The sequence below is a fragment of the Oryza glaberrima genome, chromosome 3, assembly GCF_000147395.1.
Source record: "Oryza glaberrima chromosome 3, OglaRS2, whole genome shotgun sequence".
Taxonomy (NCBI): Eukaryota; Viridiplantae; Streptophyta; class Magnoliopsida; order Poales; family Poaceae; genus Oryza; species Oryza glaberrima.
The window spans coordinates 5887139-5899509 of NC_068328.1; the positions used below are offsets into that span (position 1 = coordinate 5887139).

Below are 12371 nucleotides of genomic sequence, written 5' to 3' on the forward strand. Positions count from 1 at the left end.
TTGAAACCACTATTCACAGTGGTGTATTGTATATGGCCTTATAACTAAAAAAAACTAGAGGATGCCTTGCGCGTTGCTGCGGGATTTAGTTAACATCAATTTGTTAGATAAGAGATATGATCTCAAGAAGAAACAGAATAAACAAATAGCTTTCTTAGAGAAATTCTTTTTAGCAAACCTATCAATAATTTGTAGATAATTTAGGTAGCACATGTCAACTGAAGGAGCGTTCAACCATAAAGATCTTTTATACGGTTAGACGGGTTGGATACATGTGTGTAGAGATTGGCCAATGTGTTCATGTGGGCTACATTTAGCACTGAAGAGGCGAAAAGACTCACCCGATGACTGATGGGTTGGGCTCTATCCTGTATTGCATCAAACGTCTTAGAAGCAATCTAATACATTCATCCAACAGTTCAGAATTTGATGATGACGTGAAAGCACAAGATTTGAGCTTTTGGCCTTAATTTTATAAAAAAAAATGGATTACGATCATTTGTGCTGTGTCCTCTCTATTTTCTCCCTCTCTCACTCTTGCACTATTGGTCCTCCCAGCGTCGGCGAAGCGAGGCGGCGAGCGAAACAATACTCCCACCAAAGCCCCACAATTGTTTTGCCCTTTTTTTATTCTTTTCAGAGCGAAGAAAAAGAAAAGAAAATTATAAATGAGAGAAACACACAGCCCGCTTGGACTTGGAGACGAGACGACGGAAGGCATCCGTGTGGTGGTGTGTGCCTTGTGCTTGTGGGGTCAAAAAAGTCAAAGCGCTGATGCTAACCGCTCGCCTATCTAGGCAAACACCAGTCAAAAAGCTGACCCACCCACGCCACCACCACGCTGCTCCGCTCCGACTCCTCCCACCTCCACCCCCACCACCCGTCATCAAACGAGTAGGAGTATCAAACATTCAAACCCATCACCGCATCCCCAACTCGCCACCAACCACCACCACCGCCGCACGAACCCCCGAGCGCCCGAATCCCACACCGCACCACGCGCCGCGCCGCTGCGGCCCCGTCCCCGCGTCCCCTGTTCCGCCCCCCCGCTCCGGATCCGCTTCACCTTCACGTGGCGCAGGCGTCCCCGGTTTACCCCACCGCCGTCGCCCGGGTCCCGCCGCACGCAGGCGCCCGCGTGTGTGTCCTGCGGCCCCTCTCCCTCTCGTCGTCGTCGGTGAAAAAGGAAAAGAAAAACAGAGAGGAGGAGGCGTTTTTAACCGCGGTGCTCAGCGGGGTGGTGAAAAAATCTCCGACCCGGGTCCAAATCCAGGTGACGGCCGTTGACCGCGACCGTGGGGGCAGTGAAGTGGTGGCCGGGAGCGAGCGGGAGGAGGAAGGAGACATCGAGGGGAGGAGTGACCCGGAAGCAAGCGGAGGGCGAGCAGCCAAGCCAGCAGCGGATGGGGGAGTGGGGGCGGTGGTAGCCATCTCGCGCACGCCTTTCCCCGTACAAGCTGCTCCTCTCTTTCCTTATCTCTCCCCCCCTGATTACTACCCAGCAGCTGCAGCCCCCGCTCTCCTCGGCGGATCGGAGGGGCAGTTGATTTCCGGGCGGCGGCGGCGGCGGCGCCATGAAGCGGCAGAGGTCGTACGGAGATGACATGGACGACGACCGGAGGAGGTTCTACGACCGAGGACCCCCGCCGCCGCGGCGGCGGCCGGGGGACTACGACGGCGATGGGTTCGACCGCCGGAAGGGGTTCGGCGGCGGCGGCGGCGGTGGCGGTGGTTTCTACGACCACCGGTACAGGGAGTCCCCATCTCCGCGAGGGTACGGCGGGGACCGGGCGATGCACCGGTCCGAGAGCTTCTCAGGCTTCCGGCGGGAGTTCCCCAAGGGGTTCCGCTCGGAGCGCGACCGGTCTCGGCGGGACGGTGGCGGCAGCTCGGCGTGGAGGCGGCAGAGCGGCGGGTGGAGGGATTCGGAAGGTTTGGACGGGTACAGGGCGGCGCCCAGGCGGTCCGGGGCGTCGCCGCCGACGCCGCCACTGCGGTTGCCCAGTGAGTCTAGCAGGAGGTTTGATGGTGCGAGGGTGGAGAAGTCCAGGAAGCAGAGCTTTGGCATCAGCGAGATGGAGGAAGGGGAGGTTGCGCCAGATCCCGAGACCAAGGCCCGCGCTGCTGCGGTGGATCACCGGAAGCAGATCGAGTCTTCTGGGCATGCCAAGGAGAAAGGACCGGAGCGCGGTGAGGTGAAAAAAATGGAATCCGGTGTGAGAGGGGATTTAGGAGCTCATGGTAAAGGAGTGGCTGGTTCATCTGCTGCTCGCAATGCAGGGAGGGAAGAAGGGAAGATCAAGGATAGTATGATTGCAGAAGCAGGAACGGTAACTCATACAAGGCATGAAAAATCCACCTCAGATGCCGCAGTATCAACGGGGAGAGGACATGAGGTGCAAGGGCAAGATGAGGCTGCCAATGCTCTCAATCAAGTTGGACAGTGCGTTTCATCCAGTGGAAGTCACAAGGTGCCACAGGAGGAAACGATGATACGGGATGAGGCTGCCAACATTGTTGATGCGATTGGGCAGAGCACTTCGTCTGATATCCAGCAGGAAGCTGTTTGTGAGAAGGCGGCTGTACGAGATGAAACTGCTAATGCTGCTGAGGAAGCTGGGCAGAGAACTTCATCTAGTGTACATGAGGAGGCTATTCATGAACAGGCAACTATACGGAATGAAACTGCTAGTGATGTTGATGAAGCTGGGCAGAGCACTTCATCTAACATCCGGAAGGATGCTATTCAGCAAAAGGCGACTATACGAGATGAAACTACTAATGCTGTTGATGAAGCTGGGAATGGCACTTCATCTAGCAACCAGGAGGCGGCTATTCAGGAAAAGGTGCCTGTACAAGATGAAACAACCAACGCTGTTGATGAATCTGGGCTGGGCACTTCATCCAGCATACATCAAGAAGGACTTCAGGAGGAAGCGATGGCATTAGATGAAGCTGTTGATGCTGCTGATGTGGTTAGGAAGGTCAGTTTGTGCGGTATGCATCAAGAAGCTCTTCTGGGGAAAACGAGAGATCAAACTGCCAATGATGTTGACAGGGTTGAATGTAGTACTTCATCTGGTCTTCTGCAGGTGACACCACAGGAAGGAATGGCATCAATAGATGGAACTGCCAATGCTGTTGAGCCAGAGAAGATTGATTCTGATATGTTGAAGGAAACGATTGAAGGAGAGCTGGTGCTAGATGGAACTGCTGATGTGGTGGGAGAGGGAAATTCACCTAGCACTGTAAAGGAAGCAATGCATGGAAAAATAACTGCAGAAGACGGTTGTCCCAGTAGTGCTCTTGAAATAGCTAAAAAGTGCAAGCAGTCGGCTATTACAGAGGAACTGGTACATGAAAAGGTGGCGACCTCTCCAAGCCAAGGGGCCCCAGAAATGAAAAAAAATGAAAAAGGTACTATATCCAGCAAGAAGATGAGTGAATCATTTGAACCTGATGCGTCTCAACATGTGGAAGAGGCACTCCCGAGGGATGGCCGTGAAAATATAGTTGCATTAAGTGATACTGAAGTCCCAGAACAAGAGGCAGCTGCTGAGAACAAAACTATCGAGAAGGAAGTAAAAGGTTTTTGTTTGGAAGCAAACTCAGTAGGTGCTAATGTGTTCCTTCAACCAAGCAAGGAATGTAATGGGGATAGGAAGGAAGAGGGTACAGCTTTAAATTTAATTATGGGGAAACCTAGTGCTGAAGATAAAGGAAAGGGTATAGCATTTGATGTCCTTAGTAAAGAAGAAGACATAGGGGTAGGAAGTTCAGTAGGAAGATCATTTGACTTAGCACTGCAACCTGACATTGACCGAACAGAGGTGCTAAAATCTAGTGGGACTGTTTCTGTAAAGCAGGAAGATGACACACCTAAGATAGGGAGGCTTGACCTTTCACTTAGCTTATCAGGTTGTTTACAGAATCCTGAATTCAAATGCTCAGTTCCCAGATCTGAATCTCTAGACCTTGCAACATGCTCCCAAATGTTGCCATCATCATCGTTCCGCACAAATTCAGAAGGGTTCACAGGTTCTGTATCATTGACCAATTCTCAAACATTTGTTCACAATCCTAGTTGCTCACTTACCCAACAGTCATTAGACAACTATGAGCATTCAGTCGGCAGTAAACCTTTATTTAAGGGTGTTGATAAGTTGAGCGACAGCGCAAGATGGCAAGCTCAGTTGTCGAATGAATCTACTAAGAAGAGGGAACCTACCGCAGTTCTTCAGAATACAGTAAAATATGGTAATCTGCCGGACAAGACCTTTCTTGGTGTGAATGTGCAGAACAATGGGATTTCCAAGGACATTCACAGGCGCGCAGGGATCTCAGGTGTTTTGTCGCCAACTCATAGTCGGGATTCTCATGATTCAGGATTTGAACAAAGTAGACATAGAAGGCAGCTCACAAGAGAGAGAAGCAGCAGCAGTCTTACAAGGGGTGAGCGGCAGGATGGGCAACAACTTGTCCTTAATGGTGCTGGTGTCATCGAAAGGATTATTTCCAAGATAGTATCAGAACCTTTGCATCATACAGGAAGGATGCTTGACGAGATGACAAGCAATTCTGTAACATACTTGAGGGAGGCCATTTCTGATATCATAGCTGATGCGGATAAAAGAGGGCAGGTGGTAGCATTGCAGGAGGCACTTAAAAAAAGGTCTGACTTGAATAGTGAAATGCTGCAAAGGTGTCCACGCGTATTGCTGGAGATACTCGTTGCTATAAGAACTGGTCTTCCAGATTTTATGAAGAAAAGTAATAGCATTGGTACATGTGATTTGGTTGACATTTTTCTGTATTTGAAATGCCGCAATCTCTCATGCAAGAGCATTCTACCAGTAGATGATTGTGATTGTAAAGTTTGCCAACGGAAGACTGGTTTCTGTAGTTCTTGCATGTGCATTGTCTGCTCAAATTTTGACATGGCATCTAATACATGTAGTTGGGTTGGTTGTGACGTATGTCTTCACTGGTGCCATACTGATTGTGGCCTGCGCCACTCTCTTATTCGGAAGGGGGGAAGTGGCTCGAGGGCATATAGTACTAATGAGCTGCAGTTTCATTGTGCTGCTTGTGGGCATCCATCAGAGATGTTTGGTTTTGTGAAGGAAGTCTTCCGAACATGTGCTATGCAATGGAGGATGGAGACTCTGGTTAGGGAGCTTCAGTACGTAGAAAGAATTTTTTCTTCAAGTGATGATGCAAGGGGAAAGAGAGTCAGGGACTTTGTAAAACAGATGATAATTAAACTGGAAAACAGGGCCTATCATCCTGAAGTAGTGAAATATATCATGGCATTCTTTTCTGGTAAGCTACTAATCATAGTTCATAATAAAAAAAATAATAGTTATCATTTTCATGCTTGATAAAGATGTTTGTTTTTTGTTTTGTTGTCCTGTAAGATATTTTATATTTCTGGAAATAGAAATAAGATTTCTATATTTTACACAATGCTATAGCAGAAGTATCAGCTATATTGGCAAAAAGATTATGTGATCCATGTTCTGATATCATGTTGTTATATTAGAGATGCTAATGGTCTTTTGGCAATAAAACCAGGCTAATGCTCGATTTTCCCTGTTCTAGATGACAATTCTAACGCTGGTAGTGGTACATCAGTACCACTGAAGGGCATTCCATGCAACATTGCTGAAAGAATAGATGGGATTCCTAGTTCAAGTCGAAAGGCACCATCATGGCTACCATCAGTGACCCTGGAGGGAGTTCCATTTTTAGAAAAACAAGGAGTAATTTCAACCACCGGGAGCCCATCAACGCTTAGAAAATTTGGCGGAACTGACTTCCAGACAGTTGATAATAAGCCTACTGTTGATGAACTGGATGCCCTAATCAGGTTAAAGCAGGCTGAAGCAAATATGTACCAGCAACGTGCCAATGATGCACGCAAAGAAGCTGAGACTCTGAAACACGTCACCATGGTTAAACATGCACAAATAGAGGAACATTATGCTACTCAAATAGGTGAACTCCACATAAATGAGTTACAAGAGCAACGCAAAAGAAAGATTGAAGAACTGCAAGTCATTGAAAGGACACACCATCGATTTCTCAGCATGAAAACAAGGATGGAAGGTAGTATTAGGGAATTATTGTTGAAGATGGAAGCAACAAAACAAAATTTTAGCACATGAGCCAAGATAACAGCTCTGGGTTGAAGATACCAGGATTTACTCAACTTGCCTAATGAAGGTTCCATGTGATGTAAGTTCTAAGACTTACTGCACGATTATCCATTTTCTAGTATTTTGATATAGTTTATGTTTCTGTTGTTTTATTTAACAATCTGTTATTGAGTTTTGATGATGTGCAATAAACTTTAGCTGTTACAGTATATACTTCACTTTTATTTACTGATCTGCTGTTATAAGTCTGTGTGGAGTTAACTGTTTTTGTGGCTTTAGACTTAACAGTCAAGACTGAAGACAATGACCTATGACTTATTGTGCGCCAATTTGGCACTGGCTTTGTTCTTTTGCATACTTATCTTTAGGTGCACCGCATCACATCCCTTAATTGAAAATAAGGGGAAATAGTGACGTTTTGGAGTTTATCTTGTTTACAGGAGGGCAGTTCTTATCAGCGTGGCGTGCCTTACTACATATCTGGACAGTTCTTATGGAAGGGTGCTAGACTGCAAATCTGCAACTTTAAGCATCACAATGAAGATGAGCATGAATGTTCTCTTATGAGAACAGGCGAGTGGATCATAATCGTTGCAAAACCTGTTTGGTCAAATACAATTCTGAATCCAGTATGGATTGCTGTTGCAAGGGAGAACACAAACTGAAGCACAGTAATCAGGCCTGCAAGGTCCTCGAAGCAGAATTTCAGAACGTAGCTAGACAGCATCTAAATTATGAATTGATGTTGGCAATAGTATAGGTAGGCATGAATTATTTCTCGTATGTAAATTATGATAAGGTTTATGGTTCTGATCTTCAGTGAGAAGATGCATTACCAGTTTCCTTTTTTTTTTTATCTAAATTATGCAGCGTTTGTACGTCGGCCACGTACGTGCATGGGAATGCGCCGGCATGGAATGAGTGTGAAATGCAATCCGGAAATGTGTCGCCAGCCGCTCCTGCTGGGATCACATTGCTGATATACAGTATTGAACTGTACCCTCACCGTCACCGACTATATGCATAAAACTGTCGAATTTCAGAGCTCCAGAATTAAAATTTGGCAAAAAAAAGGTGCAGATATATGGCATTCTGTTCTGCAAGTTACACTGAGGCGCCAACTCGTGTCAGGCTTGCTCGGAGAAACATAAAAGGATACAACTCATACAACAAACTACAAACTCAAGAAGCACTCCGAATTGAAATACTCGCCATTGCTTGCAGTACGTACAGAGCCGAAATTGCTACACTACCCTTAAGTTTGCATGCCGTCGCTAGCTGCTTATCGATCAATCTCACATGGCCACGCATGAGCTGATACATAGCATCGGTGTAGTTTCTCAACCGTGATTTGATCAGTGAGACAGTGACATATATATAGAACAGTTCAGCGACTAAATTAAACGGTGGCGCCGTTGCTCTTCCCGCCATTGGGGACGACGTGGTGTTTGTCGGCGCCGTCCATGAAGCGCTTCCAGAACCAGTGCTGCTTCCACACCCTCTCGGTCATCTCCTCGATGGGGATGTTCTTGGTCTCGGGCAGGAAGAAGAGCACGAAGAGCGACATGACGACGACCCACGCGGAGAAGAAGGCGAAGATGGCGTACTTGAGGTGGCAGAGCATGGAGAGGAACGCCTGCGCGATGACGAAGGTGAAGAGCAGGTTGACGCACACGGTGACGCTCTGCCCCGCCGACCGCGTCTCCAGCGGGAACGTCTCGCTGGGGATGAGCCACCCGAGCGGGCCCCACGACCACGCGAAGGAGGACACGAACGTGCACACCATCACCACCACCATGATCGCCCACCCGTGGCCGAGGTTGTCCGACCGGTCCGTCACCTTGATCCCCAGCACGACGGCGATGGCCACCTGCGACAGGAACATCTGCACGCCGGCCTCCAGCAGCAGCATCCGCCTCCCCACCCTGTCCACCGAGTAGACGGACACCAGCGTGGACAGCACGTTCACGGCCCCCGTGATCACCGCGGAGTAGAGCGACGCGTCGGTCTTGAACCCGAGCGTGTTGAACAGCACGGGCGCGTAGAACATGATGGCGTTGATGCCCGTGAACTGCTGGAATATCTGCAGCAGCACGGCGATCACCAGCTGCGGCCGGTTCCGGCGCTGGAGCAGGTTGCGGAACGGGTGCTTTACCTCCTGCGCCACGCGGCTCGCCTCCACGATCTCGTTGAACTCCGGCTCCACGTTGTCCGTCCCCCGGATCTTCCTCAGCACCGCCTTCCCTTCCTCCAGCCTCCCGCGCTCGATCAGGCTGTTGGGCGTGTCCACCACGAACAGCGCGCCCAGCGTCAGCAGCGCCGCCGGGATGCCGGCCAGCGACAGCGACAGCCGCCATCCCCACGGGTGGATCCTGCATGCGTACGTAAAATGATGCAGCTCATGTCAGTTCATCATCATACGTACAATGCATTGCATTTGTATCTGAATGTGTGTGTATGATGATGTGTGACGTACTTGGCGGTGCCGTAGTTGACGAGGTTGGCGAAGAGGATGCCGATGGTGACGTTGAGCTGGAAGAGGATGTTGAGCCCGCCGCGGATCCTCGTCGGCGCGATCTCCGACAGGAACAATGGAACGGCCTGCACGTATTCACCTCTGTTATTAAATTCAGATGGGCTTGACGAGGCCCATTAGGCCCAAAGTGACACTTGATTCGCCTTTGTTTAGCGTGCAGATACCTAGCTCATCATTCAGTAGTAATAATAAACTTACAAAGGCACCAACTCTGCCAATAAATTCCCCGTGCGTATTTCTGAGTATAATAACAACCCAAGCTAGGTTAGGCGTTGAACCTAATACCTAATCACATGGCAATACGGCATGACCCTTGAATTATGTAGATAGTTTTGTTATTCAGAGAAGATAGTTTTTGTTATCTTAACCATAATCAAGGGGGCTGATCGGTAGAGGTGGAATTAACAAACCGTAGTAGTTGTACATATGGTAGTATTAGACTACTACTACGAGTACGATAGTGTCTGCTGACTGCTGCTACCACTCTAATGTTTGTTGAACCTAGGCCTCCATCAAAGTCTTGTTAGGTGGTGACTGAATAACTGATCACATGAACTCTGTCCTGTACTAAACCTCTTGCATACTTAGTTTATTGTCTTGGCAGCTTCATAATTGAGTCTAGACGTCCCATATGTTGGCGAGTGTGCGTAATATGTAAACTACTGTTTCATCTATTAGACACGAATAAATTCAGAAGAAGCCAAGCAAATTAAGTACTACTCCTACTCTCCTACCAATCAAGCACACTAGCAGCCAACTGGTACTTTGCAGCCCAAAACTCAGTGAACCAAACCAAAGGTCTACATATTGCGACCCGTGTGGCATATGCGTGGACAGCCATAGCAGCCTCTGCTTAAAAATCAAACCAGAGCAAGCCAAAGCTGCAACAGCATGTGTGTATTCCTAGCTGCATCCATTGAGGAATTGACAGTTGTGGCTGTAACTAGCTAGCAGTTGCTGTAAAGATCAGTCAACAAAGCTGACCAATCTCCAACAAACGTGACAAACACAAGTCTGTTGCTACACTACACAGGTCGATTCCTCCGTTGATAACAACTGCGACGGCCAGATAGCAGGCAGCCACACGCAAAACTACCGGCTGTAAAATCATGCACACCTATCGCCTCTTGGTTGGCTGCAACTTCTTCAGACGTCTCGACTACAAACTTGGACAACAAAAAATGGGTAATTTAGCCAGGTTCAGTAAGGATTAATTAAGAAGCGTGGCTAATCCTAAACTAGGAGAGTCACGAGGACATCGGAATCTTGGAACTTAAAAAGTTTATCACACGCATGCTGCTGCCAATGGAAGATGTCAACGTAGACGAACACAAGTCATGCACGATCAAGACTCTCTCGGCACCGGCCGAGGTGTCCATAAATCCATGTATATATATGCCCATACTTCTACGCGTTTGACCCCAAAATTACGGCAATTACGAAGGGCCCCGTGTTTAAGTACAGTACTAACTACCCCAGTATCCGACGCCATAAGAAATACGTATAAAAATATAATTTTTAGTAATGTATATGCTCGACTCGAGTATAAAAATTCTAATCAGGACGGTGGTTCATATAGGAGTATTAGGCAGGCAGGAACGCACGTCGTTTTCATGGAAGCAGAAAATTCGGCTTGCTTGTGATGCAAATTCTCAAACCAGCCACCGCTTTATATGTTTGACTTAAACTCTGTGCTAAGACTTTTGGACTCAAGTGAGTAGTATCAGTTTATATTAGTACTAGTCAATAATATATGGAATCAAAGAAGATGATGTTGCGAAGAAAGTACAGGACGAAAAAAGGAACATGGAAATATCCGTGCAAATTATGAGTGAAAACAATAGTATAAGGCGTAATGACTTTGTTTAACTCCATAGCTTATTATATGAAATGATATAATGCTGTAAGCCTGTAACGATAAGATTATTGGAAAGTTGCTTGCCTGGTTGGCGAAGCCGACGCCACAGCCGAGCAGGATCCTGCCGACTATGAGCATGGCGAGGTTCTGGGCGGCGCCGTTGAAGATGACGCCGACGATGAAGAAGACGCCGGCGATGAGCATGGTGAGGCGGCGGCCGAGCCGGCGAGTGGTGTAGGAGGCGAAGAAGGTGGCCGTGAGGCCGGCGAGGTACAGCGACGAGGTGAACAGCTGCAGGCCCTGGTTGTCATACTTGCAGTAGTTGCTCTCCTTGTCCTCGTGCTTCTTCTTCAGCACCGTCGGGAAGAACTCGCGCAGGAAGTCATCCATCGATGTCACTCCGCCTAACCAAGAAAAAGAAATTCACAAGATTTTCAACGGATATTATTTAGTTTCATAAGTCGTAAAGTTCGTCATCTATTGTGGCAAAAATGGCATGTATAAGTATGAACTTGGAATGTTTTAAAATGTTGTGTTAGTGCGCCATGGAAAAGGTTGAATCAGAGAGTGAATAAGATTTTTTTTCCGTTTTAATTGGAATTTATTGGCTTAGATGTAAAAAGGGAACATGGCCACACAAAATTAGGAAAGAAAGCTGAGAGAGTTGCAAGAAACGTGATCCGTGGATAAACAAATGCATTGACTTACCAGCCTGTCAAAGCAGGTGGCTAGCTCATAACACTCGATTCCTTCTCTAAAATAACATCTAAAAATTTTAATGCTTTGGGATCCTCAAGAAAATCATACTACTAGCTGGACTGTAGGAGCACTACAAGCCGGAAACTAATGAAAAAGGATAAAATTGCACCAAATGGACTCAATAAAATGGCAAGATCTTTTTTGATCCTCTGTAAATGGTAGGTATTTAATGACAAGGATAAAATCATCCGTTTCGCTTTAATCTTTGCGCTTATATGTGCTTATCCATAGCAAGATAACACAAATATGTAGACAGATCAAACCGATAACACACACGTGCAAGAGGAATCTCACTCAATTTCAAGCAGGAGACACCAATATGAATAATCGAGATGAACCAACTAATCAACAGAAGGACATCAAAGCCGGCCATGGCCATGTTCGGACATCGCCGGCGGCCGGCCGTGCGTAGATATATACCTGAGATACCGACGTCGTAGCCGAACATGAGGCCGCCGGTGGCCGCCATGATGCAGGAGATGATGACGATCGGCGTGATCTTCGCCTCGAACTCCACCCCGGACCCCGACACCGAGAACCCTCCCGCCATCTTGCCCCCTCTCTCTCTCTCTCGTCGTCTCTCTCCTCTCCGGCGATCTCCACTAGCTAGCTACCAAGAGCAAGCAGGAGATGGAGACGATGAACTCACAGGGCTCCAAGCCGCTCGCTATATATAGAGAGGGAGTGGGAGCCCGATCACACGGGGGGAGACATTTCAAACGCATCGGAGAGGCAGGATGCGGCCACGTGGCATAAGTGGGACCCACCGCCGGGTCGCCTCCCGGGCTGGCTAGCCGGCCGGTCAGCGACGGCTTTCCCGGCGGCCCACGGGCCGGAGGCTGGCCGTGCCGCAAGTCTGCGACTGTTGCATAAGCAGCACAAGACTTTCAAATCCCACTTTAATTTTTTTTGCTTATCCAAATTAAAACCTTTTTTTAAAGCTTTTTGAGCTCCTTTTGGAAAAGAGGGAGAGAGCAAGTAGGAGCAGCAGTTTGGAAATTTGGATATATAGTTGGATATATTGAAGTTTGAACGCCGGCCTTTTTGACGCTGGATGTAC

General features: G+C 47.9%; 2 protein-coding genes across 2 annotated transcripts; one reads left to right on the forward strand and one right to left on the reverse strand.

Annotated features, from left to right (window-relative positions):
* Positions 1 to 911: 911 nt before the first annotated feature.
* Positions 912 to 6984, forward strand: LOC127768346 (protein OBERON 4-like). The gene is made up of 3 exons (XM_052293900.1): positions 912 to 5322; positions 5602 to 6237; positions 6599 to 6984. The coding sequence occupies exons 1-2, from the start codon at positions 1575 to 1577 to the stop codon at positions 6165 to 6167; spliced, it is 4314 nt and encodes a 1437-aa protein (XP_052149860.1). The 5' UTR covers positions 912 to 1574; the 3' UTR covers positions 6168 to 6237; positions 6599 to 6984.
* Positions 6985 to 7195: 211 nt separating this feature from the next.
* On the reverse strand, positions 7196 to 11963 carry LOC127768347 (sugar transport protein MST4). Its single transcript, XM_052293901.1, has 4 exons — positions 11732 to 11963; positions 10637 to 10956; positions 8635 to 8759; positions 7196 to 8530 (listed from the first exon to the last, which is right to left on the reverse strand). The coding sequence occupies exons 1-4, from the start codon at positions 11859 to 11861 to the stop codon at positions 7558 to 7560; spliced, it is 1548 nt and encodes a 515-aa protein (XP_052149861.1). The 5' UTR covers positions 11862 to 11963; the 3' UTR covers positions 7196 to 7557.
* Between the last annotated feature and the right edge of the window lie 408 nt (positions 11964 to 12371).

What these genes read in the sequence shown, in the direction of transcription:
- LOC127768347 (XM_052293901.1), bottom strand. Translation starts at nt 11,861, where the DNA reads ATGGCGGGAGGGTTCTCGGTGTCGGGGTCCGGGGTGGAGTTCGAGGCG. An exon ending in GCGTCGGCTTCGCCAACCAG is followed by an intron (nt 8,760 to 10,636) that starts GCAAGCAACTTT and finishes GAATACGTGCAG; the next exon opens with GCCGTTCCATTGTTCCTGTC. An exon ending in GTCAACTACGGCACCGCCAA is followed by an intron (nt 8,531 to 8,634) that starts GTACGTCACACA and finishes GTACGCATGCAG; the next exon opens with GATCCACCCGTGGGGATGGC.
- LOC127768346 (XM_052293900.1), top strand. Translation starts at nt 1,575, where the DNA reads ATGAAGCGGCAGAGGTCGTACGGAGATGACATGGACGACGACCGGAGG. An exon ending in TATCATGGCATTCTTTTCTG is followed by an intron (nt 5,323 to 5,601) that starts GTAAGCTACTAA and finishes TCCCTGTTCTAG; the next exon opens with ATGACAATTCTAACGCTGGT.